Source organism: Eriocheir sinensis, chromosome 2, assembly GCF_024679095.1.
Source record: "Eriocheir sinensis breed Jianghai 21 chromosome 2, ASM2467909v1, whole genome shotgun sequence".
Taxonomy (NCBI): Eukaryota; Metazoa; Arthropoda; class Malacostraca; order Decapoda; family Varunidae; genus Eriocheir; species Eriocheir sinensis.
The window spans coordinates 30,571,135-30,590,626 of record NC_066510.1 but is presented as its reverse complement, the minus strand read 5'-3'; the positions used below and the strand labels follow the sequence as shown (position 1 = coordinate 30,590,626).

At 42.8% G+C, this 19,492-nt stretch overlaps 1 protein-coding gene across 9 annotated transcripts in view; it reads right to left on the bottom strand.

The window, feature by feature from the left end:
* The window catches only part of LOC127002482 (glutaminase kidney isoform, mitochondrial-like), an 88,180-nt gene that overhangs the window by 43,835 nt on the left and 24,853 nt on the right, over nt 1-19,492 (bottom strand). For 4 of the 9 annotated variants that reach the window (XM_050868489.1, XM_050868486.1, XM_050868527.1 and 1 more), the window contains exons 3-5: nt 3,629-3,761; nt 2,652-2,794; nt 274-381 (exon numbers count right to left, since the gene is read on the bottom strand). In XM_050868489.1, coding sequence (XP_050724446.1) covers nt 274-381; nt 2,652-2,794; nt 3,629-3,761 — 384 coding nt within the window. The remainder of the gene's footprint in view (nt 1-273; nt 382-2,651; nt 2,795-3,628; nt 3,762-19,492) is intronic. The other 5 variants (XM_050868549.1, XM_050868501.1, XM_050868538.1 and 2 more) reach the window with 2 other exon arrangements.

Sequence of the window (19,492 nt, the reverse complement as noted above, 5' to 3'; positions counted from 1 at the left end):
ATGAGGCAGGTAATGTCCTTTCTTAGCCAAATACAAGCATGTCTTACTTGTAAAATTCACTGAGTTACTAAGAAATTCCATCTCTAGAAGTAAGGAAGTATGGTGTCCAGGACGAATAGCTGTTTCAGGTATGTATTCTGATTAACTAAATTGACCTCAGCTTTACTGCATGTATTGTGTATGCTGCTGCTAAAAAGATTCATGCAGCAAAGTGTATGGAAACAAGCATTGCAGGTGCCAAAGTGAGACTCCTGTTGGCAGACTAGTGCATACTTCTTGAACTGTTGTCTGTCGAGCCATCTTGAGGTCGGAGACACGATGGGGACTGAGCGTCGAGGAGACCCATTCACTGAGGGACTCTGGGAACGACTGTGCCGGTCCCTGTTCACCACAACACAATCTGACACTTTAGACCACTGTTGCCCAAGCCTTACATAGGTACACACACACATGAAGGCTTTGGTTTTCCCTTAGAAAAACTGTAACTAAAGATTTCAACATTAAAAACTGCACAAAAATCAACATGAGGTCTCTCTGTATGTGTTAAGCGACAACTTCCCAATGGCTGAAATATTTCAATTAAAATTAAGATCATATCTGATTGGATTTTACATTGTCACCAGTCAGTTTTTTTTGTTTCAGCTGGATATTAAGAATAAGTAATAAAGCAGTGCACTAAAGTGAATCAAATGTGATTTTTGTTACAGAGATGTCATAAACTTTCAAAAATGATATGAAAAGGTTGTATGACACCATCTACACATCTAACAATCATGATGTGACGAACATGACTCCAGTGCAAAACCATACACAAACAAAAGCCCTGCCAGCTGCTGCCTTCCTACCACACTCCCTAGGGCTGCCCTCCCTGGAAAGAGGTCATTGCCAAGAAGAGTAGAAAATTAATATAATGGAGACAACATGTAAATAATAATAACAATAACAAATATGAATGATCAAGATGATGATGAAGGCAATAATGATGAAAATAATAATGATAATGAAAGTATTCATAACAATAACATATAAAAGAAAATAACAAGTGCAGGGTGAGGATTATGGAAGTGCAAGCTTTAGTGGCTATGTTAATATTTTTATATTAAACAATATTCAAACAATTAATTAAAAAAATAAAGAAAGCAATGCAGAAGTCCTGTATTGTGTTTTATGAAAAATGCACAGTACTAAACTCTGAGGCTATCCTCTAGTGGCCACTAATGGTCCTATTGGGAGTAAGCCACATGAGGTGACTGCACATGCATATGTACATCCTGCTGCACACACACACGCACACTCACTACAAGACTCATGCACCCGGCACGCCAGTACGGGGTCATGCATTACCTGTGGACACCATCGCACTGGGGGCACCTAGTGGGGCCATGTGTAGCTTTTGGCTCTACACATGGCAGCTAAACATAACACTAGTGGGTCAGCTAATTACCAGACTGTAAAAGCACACTGATCAGGTTACTTCTATGTGCTGCGGTGTACTCTCAGGATCAGTATTACCTACTGGCTCCTGCTTTCCTCATGTTAGTGAAAAAAAGTCACAATATCAAAGCTACCAACAACTGGGGTGAATAAGTCCTATTTTCCTGATCCTACTTATCAATACACAATATATAATACCACAACTAAACTTTTTCAAATAAATTAGTTGGGATGTGTATTAGTGGGACGCAAAACCTATTGCTAGTATTATTAAGATAATGATGCTGAAGAACTGTGTCTGTAATACTACTATTCTGAGAGTCAAACTGGTTTGCTGTCTGTCAGTGCCTGGCAGCCTTCTCTCCCTCATGCTCCTGTACCATATAACTGTGAGTCCAGCTGGCAGCCATACACAGCTGTATGCTCCTGGCTCTCATCTTATTCCCTGACCTTCCTCTCACTCAGGGCTGTAGTCTTTAATGCTCCCCTCGAATAAGTCTGCCAACGTCACTCATTAAAGATGATATCCAGGGCACTCATTAAAAGCATACCAGCTTGCCTCTTTATAAATTCTATATATATATATATATATATATATATATATATATATATATATATATATATATATATATATATATATATATATATATATATATATATATATATATATATATATATATATATATATATATATATATATATATATATATATATATATATATATATATATATATATATATATATATATATATATATATATATATAAAATTATATATATATGACAACACAAGTCTTGTAGAGCCCACACAATATGGTGTCAACCCCCAAAAGCATCTTCACCTCTTGGAGTGACAGGCAGCTTGGATTTGTGGGTGACTATCCTCGGGGCAGTGTGGTGCTGTCACCAGCCTCGGCACACCTCACCAAGACCATACAGAACCACCACCAGCAGGGCCACACTCAGGAGCTTTCAAACGGCATCCTGGCATTTATTAGTTTCTGTACAGAGACTCTACTCTCGAGAGTAAAGTGCGAGTCATTCCTAACCACGCACTCACAAACTCCTGGGAATACAAGATCCGTGGGTGAAAAGACTTTATTTGATGTCAACGCTGTACTAACCTCAGCAACTTTTGGCCTCGCCCCCGCCCTAACAGACTCAGGCCTCGGAGCTGTGACAGAGGACAGTGGTACAGACAGACGCGCTCACTCCCTACCTCTTGAAAGTCGTCTTGTCGATGGAGCTTGAGGTGGGCAGCGAGTGTCGCGGGTCGTCCATGGTGGTGTGGACCTCCATCAGGTTGTTCCTCAGCTCCATCAGGCGAGGGTCCGTCTTCCGCAGCCCAGTCTCCGTCAGGGCCTGCACGAAGGAGGACAATCAAGTCATCCACTAGGCTTGGATTAGGTCAGGTTAGGTTATAATTGATTTCTTTTTTAGGTGATGTAACCCTGGGTGCTTTGGAGAGTGGCGTACACGTAATAATGAAACAGTGTGTTGATTCTTTTAACAACTGACAAGGGAGGAGAGCCAGGTGACCCACTAGGCTTGGATTAGGACAGGTTGGGTTAAAATTGATTTCTTTTCCAGGTGATGCAATTCCGACAGTGTGTTGATTCATTTAACAACTGACAAAGGAGGACAGCCAGGTGATCCACTAGGCTTGGATAAGGACAGGTTAGGATATTTTTTTATGATTATAGAAGATGCAACCCTGAGTGCAACTATGAGAGCGGGGCGGAAGTCACGTTGAGTCTAACCTAACGATGTGCTAGACAGCGCTCACAAACTTTTTACATAATTGTATTGAAGTACGTTTAATTTCCCGAAGGCGATTAGTTACTGCAATGTATCCAGAGACCAAAATACAAAACAATATGGCTGTTTCTTTCTGTTTATTGATTTACTTGTTTGTTTATTTATGTAATTACTTTACTTATGCATTCACTTCACTTTTAAGCCACGCACGAGTCAGGCATGTCATGAACACATATTTGACAAGCACTTCGTAGGAGTTGTGAGCATTTCCAGGAGTAGTTTTATGACCCTGGTGGTAGTTCGACCCTTCCTCTGCACCGTGAACCTCAAGAAACGCTCATTAAGAACCCGACTGATCCCCTCTTTGACCTTTAGCAAGAGATGATGTGAGAAGGGAAATTGTCTTATAATACCGACCTATAAATATTAAGTACTTACGGCCAGGAACTTCCCCATGTGGACGGTGTTGTCAGTCTCGTCCTTGAACATATCGAAGAGCTGATCCTCCACGTTGATGGGCGTGACGCTGGAACGAGACACCACACTTGACATGTCTGACTCACGGGGATGCCTTAAAGTAAAGTAAATGCATCAATAAAGGGGAAGACATAGATAAACAAACAAGTAAATAAATCAACAGAAAGAAACAGGCGAATAAGCAAAATAATATGAAGCACTTTTAAGTTTCGAGACACCCACATTTGACATGCCTGGCTCGTGCTTGGCTTAAAGTAAAGTAAATGCAACAATAAAGGGAAAGACATAGATAAACAAACAAGTAAATAAATCAACAGAAAGAAAAGCGAATAAGCAAAATAATATGAAGCACTTTTAAGTTTCGAGACACCCACATTTGACATGCCTGACTCGTGTTTGGCATAAAAGTGAAGTGAATGCATAATTAAAGTAAATACATAAATAAACAAACAAGTAAATCAATAAACAGAAAGGAAGACAAACAAACAAAACAACTGTATATAAAGCAATTTCATAAAGGTAAACACGTAAATAAACAAACAAAAAAACGGCCAGGCAAACAAAACATTTTAAGGCCATTTCGCAGTAGTAAACAAATGCAGAAATAAGCAAAAAAGTACATAGATAATCAAACAAGTGAATAAATCAACAGAAAGAAACAGGCGAATAAGCAAAATAATATGAAGCACTTTTAAGTTTCGAGACACCCACATTTGACATGCCTGACTCGTGCTTGGCTTAAAAGTGAAGTGAATGCATAAGTAAAGTAAATACATAAATAAACAAACAAGTAAATCAATAAACGGTGCGCATTAGTTGTTCTCCTTTCCCGCCGTGGCAGACACTCGATCCCAATGCTATTCCACCGACAGCATCCTCATTCATTACGCATTCATCTCATTATTGCCTTATTGCCCCTTTCAAGAGACTTCTGGCACTTTTAATAGAATAGTTGTGAAGCTTATTGTTGCGGTAAGGGTGGGCGTTTTCCATGAAGAAGGTAAACAAATGCAGAAATAATTAAAGTACTTAGGCCTACTATTGCCACTTTCAAGAAACTCGTGGTACTTAGAACGGTAGTGAAGCTTAATTTCGCTGTAAAGATGGGCATTTTCCATGAAGAAGAAGGAAAAGACAGCATCCTCACTAATTACGTAGCCTATTCATCTCATTATTGCCACTTTCAAGAAACTCGTGGTACTTAGAATGGTAGTGACGCTTAATTTCGCGGTAAAGGTGGGGATTTTCCATGAAGAAGAAGGAAAATACAGCATCCTCAATTACGTAGCCTATTCATCTCATTATTGCCACTTTCAAGAAATTCGTGCTACTGATGATGATGATGATGACCTTTGCTAAAACGTTGCTGCCATGAAGAAGAGTTACAGCATCCTCACCATTACGTAGCCTATATGTCCATTATTGACACTTTCGAGACTAAACGGTGCGTATTAGAACGGTTGTTCTTAATTTCGCTGTGGCAGACATTTCCCAATGCTATTCCAAAGACAGCATCCTCATTAATTACGTAGCCTATTCGTCTCATTATTGCCCCTTTCAAGAGACTTCTGGCACTTTTAATAGAATAGTTGTGAAGCTTATTGTTGCGGTAAGGGTGGGCGTTTTCCATGAAGAAGGAAAATACAGCATCCTCAATTACGTAGCCTATTCGTCTCATTATTGCCACTTTCAAGAAACTCGTGCTACTTAGAACGGTAGTGTAGCTTAATTTCGCGGTAAGGGTGAGCGTTTTCCATGAAGAAGAAGGAAGACAGCATCCTCACTAATTACGTAGCCTATTCGTCTCATTATTGCCACTTTCAAGAAACTCGTGGTACTTAGAACGGTAGTGACGCTTAATTTCGCGGTAAGGGTGGTCGTTTTCCATGAAGAAGAAGGAAAAGACAGCATCCTCACTAATTACGTGGCCTATTCATCTCATTATTGCCACTTTCAAGAAATTCGTGGTACTTAAAATGGTAGTGAAGCTTATTTTCGCGGTAAGGGTGGTCGTTTTCCTTGGTAACTTACCCATGAAAAAGAAGGAAAACTGATTAACAAACTCCCCTCATGGATGCTAGAGTGTGATTGATGTCAAGAAGGACTGGCTACGGGAGGGAACAGGTTCTAATTAATTTTGTCTCTGAGGGATGTTGTCTTATAAGTGAACTAAATATGTACACGCTTGCATGCCTCGACCACGTGACCAGGACATCCACACATGAATACCAAGCGTGCCCTTTGAGTCAAGAAGGAATGGAACGGGAGAGAGACAAAACAAGAGGGGTAAATGAAAATCTCCAAGGGTGTTATTCATGTAATTTTCCTAACTAAAACTTGTACGTCCCATTGACCACGCCGGCAACGGACCCACATATGAATTCCCAGCGTTCCCTTTGCGTCAAGAAGGTATGAAAAGGTAGAGACTATAAACAAGAAAGCCACCTTAAAGAAAATTCTAAAGTATATCATTCGTGTTCCTTTCCCGACTAAAATTTGTACGCTTCACAGACCACGCCAGCAACGGACCCACATATGAATTCCCAGCTTTCCCTTTACGTCAGGAAGATATGAAGAGGGAAAGATAAAGAGAACAGAGAGAATAAAACAACACTATATGAAAGTCTCTAATTGTTGTGATTCGTGTGCTTTTCGTGTCCAAAATGTGTACGCCTCATAGACCACGTCCGCAACGGTCTCACACAAGAATTCCAAACGGAGAGAGCGGACGAAGAGAGCCATACGTACGCACATGTATCTATGACGGATGTGTTGTGAATGAGCCACGTGACCAGAGAACACGTATATCTCATCTGCATGGCCGAAGGGCGCCGAGCAGCCAGACCCACGCGCCGATACAAAACGGTAAGCTTCATATTGATAACGGTTTGTCGAGGGGAAAAAAATAAATCCTCTGGTAATTGAAATAAAAATCGCTATATTCATTAAGGGAGAGTGAAGAGAACGGAATATATCCTCCAACATATATATTTTCATTTGCGATTCTAGTTAATGAATAAATGTATACCGGATAAATAGAGAGAAGAGATTACAGACTGATGGTTATTTAAATTTGATGACGTTACCGCTGCAGCAAAAGAAAAATATAACTCTTTGACTTGAATGCATTTTACATTATCTGTACTGCACATTTCACATAGCAGAGAATTCCAAGCACAAACAACTCAAACAAAAAAGTAAATTCTCCGGTAATTGAAATAAAATCGCTATATTCATTAAGGGGGAGTGAACAGAACGAAATATATCATCCAACATATCTATTTCCATTTGCGGTTCTTGTTAATGAATAAATATATAACGAATAAATACAGAAAAGAGATTACAGACTGATGGTTAATTAAATTTGATGACGTTACCGCTGCAGCAAAAGAAAAATATAACTCTTTGACTTGAAGGCATTTTACATTATCTGTACTGCACATTTCACACAGCAGCGAATTCCAATCACAAACAACTCAAACAAAAAAGTAAATCCTCTGGTAATTGAAATAAAAATCGCTATATTCATTAAAGGAGAGTGAACAGAACGGAATATATCCTCCAACATATATATTTTCATTTGCGGTTCTTGTTAATGAATAAATATATAACGAATAAATACAGAAAAGAGATTACAGATTGATGGTTAATTAAATTTGATGACGTTACCGCTGCAGCAAAAGAAAAATATAACTCTTTGACTTGAATGCATTTTACATTATCTGTACTGCACATTTCACAAAGCAGAGAATTCCAAGCACAAACAACTTAGAGGAATAAAAAAAGACCCATCTCTGGACATGCTATGCTACGGAACATCTCACTGGTCTTGATACATACAAATTTGGAACGCTGGTGTGCGGATGCATTTGACTGAATTTCTCTGTAAAGGGCAAGGAATAATGACCATGGCGATGTTCAAGGTCACATACTACCTCACTGTCATCGCAAAAAAGTAAAGTTGCTCGAAAAATTATTTGTTAATGGAAACGGTGAGTAGCGGGGTTTTTTTTCTACACTCTTTTTGTTGCCCTTGAGCCGTCTCCTTTTGTTGTAAAAAAAAAAAAAAGTTACACCAAACGGCAGACGAAACTAGATTGGCGAGCAGAACGATGAGTAGTAAGGTACTGCAAACAACCGACAGACAAAGAAAAGTCCGCAAACTCATATAAAAACTAGACATTGGACACTCTAACGAGAGCAAACCACCCGCTGCCAACACCCTCTGGTCGGAGTGCTCAAAATGTGAAAATATGCATTTTTGACCTCAGTGACCTTGATCTTTGACCTTGAAAGTGGAACTCGTCCGGTGGGGGGCCATTAGTAGTCCACCTATGAACTTTCAACATCCTAGCTGTAATGGTTCATAAATTATCGCGCTACAGACGACTAACAAACAAACAAACAAACAAACAAACAAACCAATTTACACAGCTGAAAACAGTACCTTCCGCAAAATTCTTTTGCGGGCGGTAAAAAGAGATCTGATAATAGTTACTCAAATTCACAACTTCCAACGCGACAGAAAGGTAAATACAGTCAATCCATTTTACAACTTCTAAGCGATGAAATAGGTTATCACAGTTAACACGTTTTACAACCTCAATATATAGGTGAGAAATGCACTTAATCCATTTTACAACTTAAAAACGGCAAAAGCGACGATTGCAGCTGATAAATTTTACAGCCTCTAAACAAGAGGGAGACAGAAAGAAGGGAGGGAAGGGGAGGAGGGGTAGAGTACCAATAACCAGACCAGTAACCAAAACCTGCCGTGTGTGTGGGAAGGAACAGGTGTCAGACGAAAATAACTCCCGCCTGAAACACTCCACCAGCAGCATGGAACTCACGCACCCACTTCCTTCCCTCAGTGCCTGCCTCGAATATGCACCACACGCGTCCTCTCTTTGTCAGACGTAATGGGACGGAAAAAGCGTGGCGTCCAGTGTATATTTAGGTGCGCCCAACTAAACACATTTGACAAGGCATTCGTAGTTGTGGGCAATTGCATGGGGGATAGTTTTATGGCCCTGGTGGTGGAATGACAAAGAAAACACGCATGAGGGCTCTTCTTATCGACCTTTAGTTTTTTTGGGGATAATACAAGATGCCAAAATTTAATGTTTAGATAGTTAAAGGTCCACGCTCTTCGCAGTAAAGGGAATCCAAATTTCCCTCCGGACCGAACAAGGTAACATCATTAGCTCACCTCTTCTAACTAATTAACTAATGAGCCCGGCTGTGGATCGAACACCTCATTACGTATAATTAAGTGCAGACTTATTAACTCGATCACCACTACAAGACCAGCGTGAAGCATTAGACGTGTTATTGGCCTTATTAAATTGCTATTAATACTCATACAATTAGGGTTAAAAGTGGAAATGTCTGTGTTTATGGTTGTATTTTGAAACATTTCGGCACCCAGGTAGCCTACACGTATATGACAAGGCTTTCGTAGGGTTTTAAGGCATTTCCAGGGGTAGTTTTATGACCCTGGATGTAGTTTGACCCTTCTTCTGTATCATGAACCTAAAGTAACACTCGTATATGACAAGGCTTACGTAGGGTTTTAGGGCATTTCCAGGGGTAGTTATTAGCCTTATCAAATTGCTGTTGATACTCATACAAATAGGGTTAAAAGTGGAAATGTCTGTGTGTTTAAGGGCAGTATTTTGAAACATTTCGGCACCCAGGTAGCCTACACGTATATGACAAGGCTTTCGTAGGGATTTAAGGCATTTCCAGGGGTAGTTTTATGACCCTGGAGCACCGTTACCAGATCGTCATACCCAGCACCTTGTATTTTCGCGTTTCTGACCCATCACTACTTCACTAATCAACGGTTTTGGCACTAACTAATACTATAACTCAATACCTTTAACTGTATAGGTGCGATAGACATATGGCATGGAAATCAGCAAATAGACACTGATGAATAAGATGATCTGGTAACACTGCGGGCCTGGAGGTAGTTTGGCCTTTCTTCTGTACCATGAACCTAATGTAACGCTCATAAAAACCTGACTAAGCTCGTTTTCGGCATTTGGATATAGCTGTTGTGAGAGGCGGGAGCGTCTAAAAATACCGCCTTAATATGGAAGAATCTCCTCGCGTGACGATACCAAAAAATTATGTAAAAGTGGAAATGTTTTTGCTTATCCTTGAGAACCTTTTAGCGAGAGCGGCCACTTCGCTGTCCGCTCCCGCATTCATGTTTTTCATCTCATACGACCTCCTCTACGCCCTCTGGTAGCTCCACGTACCCCCTCCTCTTCTTCCTCCTCTCTTATCCCCCTACAGCTCCTCCCACGCAGCCTCCTCCTCCTCCTCCTCCTCCTCGTCCCTTCCTCCTGGTCCCTCCCTCCCCCTCTGGTTACATCACCCACTTGCATAAGACCTTCACAGCGTTCTTTGTCTTCGTGAAACTGACGCTACACGGCGCTAAACATCTTCATCTCGGCACTAAATCTCTTCTCTTGCCCATTAACGTCTCCCTCTATACGGCTCACTCTTGGGCGGGGGTGTGGGGTGTGGGGGTGGGGTGGGGGGCGTGTAAGCAATTGGCATCTCTCATCATCTCTCAATCCCCTTCTTTGGCGGCCCCGAGATTGAACTGGTCGGCGCCTTCCTGGAGTCACTAGGTGGGGGCTATTGATCGCTCCCCTTTCGTCCAGACACTCCTCGCAGGCTTCGTCGGGGGATGACACGTCTTTGCCTCGTCTATTCCTCGGCTCTTCATCCTTCCAAAACGGTCTCATTCGCCTCGTCGTCTCCCTCCGACCTCACCGCGCATTCGAGGCATAGAGGAGGGTGCTGGATGCGAGCTAGACGGGGCAGCGTGTCGAGGGGGTCGTCTGTATTAAAGCCGCGAGGTTCATAGCGTCAGGGGAGGCAGGAGGCTGGTGGTGGCTAGTGGGGCGAAGGAGAGGAGGAGAAAGGTATAGAGAGAGAAGTGGGACGACGCCAAGAGGAGTGGGAACAGAGAGAATGAGGATGAGGAAGAGAGAGAGAGATGGAAGGAGCTATAAATGGAAGGAAGGAGAGTTGGAAAAGAGGAAGGAGACTTGGAAAGGAGACATATGTAGAAAAAGAAGGCGATAAGTATGGATGTGAAAGAAGGAAGACTGAAAATAAAGGAAGAAAGAGAGAAAGGAAAATGTAGGTCGGAGGAGCTTGAAGATAACGAAAGAGACGAGGAAGGAGACGTGGAATGGAAAGGAAAAACATATATAGAAAGAGAAGAAGAACGGCATGGATGTGAAAGAAGGAATGACTGAAAATAAAGGAAGAAAGAGAGAGAGAAATGTAGGTCGGAAGCGAAGGCAGGAGACAGACAGGGAGGAGGCGGAGAGAGAGAGGGAGAAGAGGAGGAGGAGGAGGAGGAGGAGGATAGCCCGTGAATATGAAATACGTGCAGGAGGAAGGTTGTACAAGCGGAAATGAGGAGGAAGAAGAGAGAAAGGTCAAAGGTCACACGGGAAACAGTAAAAAATTAGAAAATGGAGGAAGGGGAAAGACATACAAAGAGGAAACATTGAGCAATAGGGCACGGACGAGGGAATGAAGATATGGAGAGAAGATAAAAGAAAAAGAATTGCAGGATAAAGAGAAGAGATGGAGGGAGAGAAATAGCAGACACTCGAGAAACTGATAGCGGAGAATGAGAAAGAGGAAACACGAAATACAGAAAAATAGAGAAAAAGGCGGAAAAAGAGCAGAAAAAGCGATCGTAAGAAAGTGAATGAGATGAGGAGAAAAGATAAAGGAAAAGAATTGCAGGGAAGAGAAAAGAAGGAGGGGGAGAAATAGTAAAAACGAAATACAGAAAATAGAGAAAAAGGCGGAAAAAAAGAGCAGAAAAGAGATAGTAAGAGGAGGAGAAAAGAGAATTACCAACAGGAAAAAAGAAAAGAGTGAGAGAAAAGAGATAGGGAAAAGAGAACAGGGAAGAAAAGAAAAATGAAGAGACGCAGACAGAATATAAAACAGACAGCATGAAGGATGAAGGAAAGGCAACAGAAAACGAGGGACGAGACGCAAGGGAGAGAGAGGGAGAGAGAAGGAAAAGAATCGAGAGGGAGAGAAAAAGAGAGCATGGAAAACAGAGATACAGACAGAATGAATGACGAAGGGAAAGAGAAAACACGAGGAACAAGACGAAAGGGGAGAGAGAGAGAGAGGAGGAGAGGGAGAGTCCGGGAGGCAGAGGCTAGTCGAGGCAATCCAGATATACGTGTTTTGCACGTTTAATATATTGACGAAAACCAGACGCCCAGCCCTCAGTGCAGCCTCCCTCTGACACAACCCTCACACACACAGTCCCCGGGTGCTGTTAGGGCATACGCGTGGCTCCAGTGCGCATCTCCGTCACATTGGCCGCTGTGTTATATATAGGACGTGTGGGATGTCTTTATCTGCACTGTTTTTCAGGTTAGGAGGGAAGGGGGTGGTTGTATGATAATGCCTGATGGACGGGTCATTAGAGAGAGAGAGAGAGAGAGAGAGAGAGAGAGAGAGAGAGAGAGAGAGAGAGAGAGAGAGAGAGAGAGAGCAGGGGGGGTGGGGGTAGTGCCTCTGTGTCCTCGGCATAAACAAAAGAAGGTGACGGGTTTCGTAAATCCTCGGGTCTCTGGTGACACGCTTATGCGATCAGACCGGAAGGGGAAGGGGATTCGAACCTAAGTTGACGGGGGGAGGAGGAGGAAGTGGAATCTGATCGATGTTTGTGTGTGGGATGGATGTGTGGGTTTGTGTGTGTGTGTGTGTGTGTGTGTGTGTGTGTGTGTGTGTGTGTGTGTGTGTGTGTGTGTGTGTGCTGTAACATAATCTTCTTTCTCCTTTTTCCGTTTTGCTTTTTCTTCATTCCTTTTCTTATTTTCGTTTCGTTCTTCTCCTATTTCTTTTTTTTCATCCTTTTCTCTTTCTTTTTTATTTTCTTCCTCTGATTCAATTTATCTTCCTCCTCCTCCTCCTCCGTATAATATAACATGGCAGGGTTAGTCCGTGGATTTTCTCGAGGTCAGTGGTAAGCCGCGGAGATACTTGTCAAATACGCATCACCACCACCACCACCACCATATCCAATCACCACCAACACCACCACCACTACTGCACTCTTCTACCACCACCGTCATCCTCATCCCCTACCACAACCACAACTACCAGTCCTATTACCACGATTTCTCTCACCACAAGGTCAGTTTAAGACGCTCTAGTTTATTGCCTCCTGCAGTGACACACACACACACACACACACACACACACACACACACACACACACACACACACACACACACACACACACACACACACAGACACATACACACACATGCAGACGGAAAAATGGATGTCGTAAAGAATGATGCAATATTTAGTTAGTCGCCACAGAGAGAGACAGACAGGTAGACTGGTAGACAGATACAAATGGACACCCAGATAGAGATTGACAGTCAGACAGAAACACACACACACACACACACACACACACACACACACACACACACGGAAGCGAGTATACATGCATATCTTTCTCCAATTTCACACATATACACAAAGGTAGTAAAAAACCCCCGAAGAAAATCAGCCACTCAGCCATGTACGCCGCCAGCCAGCCAGCCAGCCAGTCAGACACACAGACATGGATACGAACCCTGGTCCAAAGGTTGCCAGACACAGACGCATGCACACACACACAGACAGATTGAGGTACTACATATGGATGGAAACGGACAGACATATAAACTGACACAAGGAGAGGGACACACACACACACACACACACACACACACACACACACACACACACACACACACACACACACATACCTCGTCTAGGCAGTCACATAAACCGTCGGCCATTACACTTAGGTCACCTTCGGCCATACTGTACGAGACACACACACTCTCTCTCTCTCTCTCTCGAGGAGGGAGAGAGAGAGAGAGAGAGAGAGAGAGAGAGAGAGAGAGAGAGAGAGAGAGAGAGAGAGAGAGAGAGAGAGAGAGAGAGAGAGAGAGAGAGAGAGAGAGAGAGAGAGAGAGAGAGAGAGAGAGAGAGAGAGAGAGAGAGAGAGAGAGATGAAAACTTCACATAAATTAAGCAATGGACCTTGTAATGTAACTAGACTGGACAAGACAATCCGAGTTAATTAAGTTCTTACGAAGCATTTTTTTGATATCTCGGTGTTTATATTTTCTAGCTACACCAAGTTTCTTTATATACCGAATTATAATGCTAAGTAATAACACAGTACTGCCAACACCACCACCACCATCACCACCACCACCACTACCCCTTACCTCCCCAGTCACCACCACTACCACCATCACCACCACTACCCCTTACCTCCCCAGTCACCACCACCATCACCATCACCACTACCACCCCCTCCTCTACCACCACCATCACCCCCATCCCCTACCTCCTTTTGTTTCCCGTGTTTCAGTTTTTTTTTTTTTTACAACAAAGGAGGCGGCTCAAGGGCAACAAAAAGAGTGTAGAAAAAATGCCCGCTACTCACCGCTCCCACGTACTCTGTTTGGTTGCTAGGAATGTGTGTGTGTGTGTGTGTGAGAGAGAGAGAGAGAGAGAGAGAGAGAGAGAGAGAGAGAGAGAGAGAGAGAGAGAGAGAGAGGAGGAAATGGCAATAGAAATGGAAGAGAGTTTGTTTATCTCTTTATTAATTTTTATTGTCATTATTTTTCTCTCTCTCTCTCTCTCTCTCTCTCTCTCTCTCTCTCTCTCTCTCTCTCACACACACACAGCATCATCGTCTAAGCCCTTCTCCTTCTTATATTCTAATGCTTATTCTATTCCTTTTCTTCATAACCTTCAACTGATAGCCCTTTCCATCTCTCTCTCTCTTACACACACAGCATCATCCTCTAAGCCCTTCTCCTTCTTATATTCTAATGCTTATTCTATTCCTTTTCTTCATAACCTTCGACTGATAGCCCTTTCCATCTCTCTCTCTCTCTCTCTCTCTCTCTCAATGAACCGGGTGACCTATTTCCTATGACTTCCTGATGCAGTCCTCAAACCATTATTGGAAAACAATTGGCAACGAGACAGGAGGAGGAGGAGGAGGAGGAGGAGAGGAGGGAGGGAAGACAATTAGGAGAGCGTGCAGACAACCGGAGATGAAGATGCTGAGTGACAGGAGAAGGTTGTGCTGGAGGGATGCTGGAGAGAGAGAGGGAGAGAGGGAGGGAGAGGGAGATGAAGATAGACTGACGGTGAAAGATGAACACTATTGTCGAGGAAGCTGATTAATTAAGGAGTGTAATTGAGATGAAAGGGGAAGGACGGGTCATCCAGATACGAAAACGAAGAGGAAGAGGAAGACAAGAAGAAGAAGAAATAGAAGAAGAAGAAGAGGAAGATGAAGAAAAGAAATGAAAAAAAGAAAGAAAAATCCTAAGACGCCATCAACGCACAGAGGGAAAGAGGAAGAAGAGGAGGAAGAGAAAGACAAGAAGAAGAAGAGGAAGAAGAAATGAAAACAAAGGAAGAAAATATAAGAACGGACAGAGGGAAAGAGGAAGAAGAGGAGGGAGAGAGAAGGATATGAAACGAAGAGGAAGAGGAAGACAAGAAGAAAAGGAAGAAGAAAAGAAGTGAAAAAGAGGAAGAAAATGTAAAAATTAGACGCCATGAATGCACAGAGGGAAAGAGGAAGAAGAGGAGGAAGAGAGAAGATTACGAAACGAAGAGGAAGGAAGGGGAAGAGGACAAGAAGAAAAGAAGAAAAAGAACAACCAAAAAACAACCATTACAAAAACAAGAACAAGAACCAGAGATAAAACAATAAAGATAAAGAAAAAAAAGCCAAATGTTAGGTAAAAAAACAAAAAAACAAAAAACAAAACAAAACAAACAAACAAAAAAAAAACAGCCTCACTACCCAACGCTGAAGGTTATTGAGACACAAGAAAATCAATAACAATAAGAGCAGGAGGAGGAGGAGGAGACAGAAGAAGAAGAAGAAGAGGAAGAGGAAGAAGAAGAAGAAGTGTTGGCGGCGGAGGTGAGGGAGTCCATGAATATATTAGACTCCTTGACGCAGACCATTCCCTTGTAATAATAGCCTAACGTCGCAAGAAGACCCAAGAACAAGATAGTAAGATAGTAGAGAGATAGTAAGATAGTAGAGGAAGAATACAGTGGCAGGGGTGATAGTAAATAGCGGGCTTTTTTTATTATTCTTTTATTTTTCAAGCCCTTGCACTGTCTCCTCTGCTGTAAAAAAAAAAAAAAAATCTATATCTTAAATACATTGGGAAGGGTCTGTGTTCTTTATTATAAGTGTTATTCTAAGAGACGAGACAGTTTGAGAGGGCAGTGAGCTTGTATTTATGTCTGAATATGATGCAATGATGACTCTATATTAAGCTCGCTGGCAACAGGGACTATCTATATCTCTTGGCGCAGGTTATGCACTTGTAATGTTAAGCTGCTGCGGCATAGAAGGTAAAGAACAGGCAGGAGAGGCCGATGCAGAGACAGATAGGTTGGTATTAAAAGACACTTCCACCCCTCAAACCAACCACTTTCAAAGGTCAAAAAGGAGATCATCCGGGTCCCCATGAGTGCTTTTTTGGGGTTCACGGTACAGAAGGAGGGTTAAACTACCACCAGGGTCATAAAACTACTCCTGGAAATGCCCACAACGCCTACGAACGCCTTTTTTTAGGTTCACGGTACAGAAGAAGGGTTACACTACCACCAGGGTCATAAAACTACTCCTGGAGATGCCCACAACGCCTACGAACGCCTTTTTTTAGGTTCACGGTACAGAAGAAGGGTTAAACTACCACCAGGGTCATAAAACTACTCCTGGAAATGCCCACAAGGCTTAGGAAAGCCTTTTTTTAGGTTCACGGTACAGAAGAAGGGTTAAACTACCACCAGGGTCATAAAACTACTGGGAAATGCCCACAAGGCCTAGGAAAGCCTTTTTTTAGGTTCACGGTACAGAAGGAGGGTTCAACTACCACCAGGGTCATAAAACTACTCCTGGAAATGCCCGCAACGCCTACGAAAGCCTTGTCAAATATGTGTGCTTGAGCGCCGACATACAGGCTACTAGGCGTCGGCGGTGGAGGTAATAGGCTTGTCTGCTTTCATGATCCTGGAGTAGGCAATTTGGTGTCGTAATATTCTTGTGTTATTACTGAACTTGCTAACCGCATGCCTCCTCCCCTCCCGCGGCCTCGCCACACACGAATTTCTATTCAAGCTCATCCCTATACTGTCCAAACCCCTTATGCAAGAGTTAACCAGCATTTTCACTCTTTCATCCCTTACCCTGGTAAACTCTGGAACAATCTTCCTTCATCTGTATTTCCTCCTGCCTACGACTTGAACTCTTTCGGGAGGAGGGTATTGGGACTTCTCTTTCGGCCGCTCCTCTCTTAATCTTTTTAGGGGCAGTAAGTAGCGGGCATTTTTTTCATTATTTTATTTAAGCCCTTGATCTGTCTCCTTTGCTGTAAAAAAAACTAAGGGGAAAAAAAAGCACTAAAGCAACAGAGGAGAGAGGTGACAGGGTTCTATGGCCATATGTCCTCAAGGCTGGCTGGCAACAGGGACAACTTGGCGTGGGTTATTTATTCTCTCGTCTCTTTCTGTATTTATTTTTATTTATTAGTTATGTCTCCTCCACATTTTCTGAAGTGTCTGCGTGATTGGCACCTCCCCGAGCCGCTGAGCCGAGGGTGAAGCGGGTCGTAGCTCACAAACTAACCACGTGATCGTCTAATTATTGTTCTGCGTGTATTTCCCGGCAAAAAGTACCATCTCCTATCACCTCCGCATTTTCTGAAGTGTCTGCGTGATTGGCACTTGCCCGAACGCTGAGAGCCGAGTGAAGCAGCGTCGCGCTCAACCAAACCAACCATCCTCTTCTGATTGTTCTTGTTCTTTCCCCTGCAAAAAAAGTACCATCTCCTATCACCTCCGCATTTTCTGAAGTGTCTGCGTGATTGGCACTTGCCCGAGCCGCTGAGCCGAGGGTGAAGCGGGTCGTGGCTCACAAACTAACCACGTGATCGTCTAATTATTGTTCTGCGTGTATTTCCCGGCAAAAAGTACCATCTCCTATCACCTCCGCATTTTCTGAAGTGTCTGCGTGATTGGCACTTGCCCGAACCGCTGAGCCGAGGGTGAAGCGGGTCGTGGCTCACAGACTAACCACGTGATCCTCTTCCTCTTATTATTAGTGAATTTCTCGGCAAAAAGTACCGTCTCCCTTCACTCCACACCAGCTAAAGGTACACTTGACTAACGTAACTTCGCCTAACCCAACGTAATATATTCTAACCCAGACCAATCTCACCCAACTTAACGTAGCTTCCCTAACCCAATCCAACCAAACGTATCCTAACCTCAACCAACCTAATCCAACGTAACCTGACCTAACCCAAGCTAATCTAACCTAACATAACCCCACGTAACTTAACCTTCCCCAACGTAACCTAACCTAACCTAACCTACACAGTAACCTGCTAACCTAAACGAGTCCAGCCCAATAGACCTAACCTAACTCAACCAAAATTTACCTAATCCAACGTAATTTAACCTAACCCAGACTAACCTACTAACCTAGCCTAACCCAACGTAGCCTCACATATTCTAACCCAACGTAATCTAACCTAACCTACACCTAACACAACCAAATCTAACCTAACTCAGCGTAATCAACCTAACTCAACCTAACCTCGGGTCGAACACTCCAACAGTTCAGGAAAATGCGTCCTGCCGGTAGCCACGTGTGCAGCCAGGTGAGCGCGCCCTTCAAGGTACCGCGGCCACCTGTATAACATCATCCCGCGCCAGGTCACGACGCGGCCCACTGCCTCAGACCTCGGGGGTGCGCGCGCCATTAGCCGACACACAGGTGGGAACAAAAATATCCCGCCCTGACATGTCGGGGAAACAAATCGTCCCGCACTGTGCATGAGTTATGTCTGTTTTGTTTTCAATTTGTCACGCGTTATGTTACTGCCTCAAGTTTTCGATGCGGCTGTGATATATTAACCCCTGTGTGTGTGTGTGTGTGTGTGTGTGTGTGTGTGTGTGTTACTATCTCGACCTCTGTGCTACGAGTGTTATGTTAAACCGTGTACTACTTCATGTGTGTTACGCTGTGTTGCTACCATCTCGAGCTTCCTACGCGCATGTTGCATCAGGCCCAGTATTTGCAGGTTTAGTTAAGCTTTCTTTTTATACATTTTAAGTTTACTCTCTTAACCACTTGGCTGCGGATTTCCTACAAGAAGACATCACCAAGCTACAGGAATGGAGCAACAAGTTTCTGCTACAATGCAATGAAGAAAAATGTAAAGTCCTGCATCTTGGGAGGGATATCCAGCATACCAATACCACATGGGAAACACTCCACTATCCACCACAGAGGCAGAGAAAGACCTGGGAGTATATGTTACCAGGCTACCGGTGAAGGCCAAATCCGTGCCAATCACAGCGGACGGGTTAAGGAAAAGGATAATGATAAGGATGTACAGATGACTTAATGATCTTGAAAACAATGTCCATGGATTTTACGCTAGTTTTTTTTTCTTTCCCTTTGTATTAAGTGAAATAAAAAAACATCAACCTTTCACGCTAATCTTTTCCCTGTACGTGGATTTAACGCTAATGTTTTTCTTGCTGTTTTATTTTTTACCTTTCTGTCATCAGCGGGATAAAAAATAAACGACATTTTAAGCTATTATTATTATTATTTTTCTTTTTTAGCTTCTTTGTGAGTGTACAGACAACATTTTCCGCTAACCTTTTTTTCTTTCTCTTTTAAGTTTTTTTTTTCTG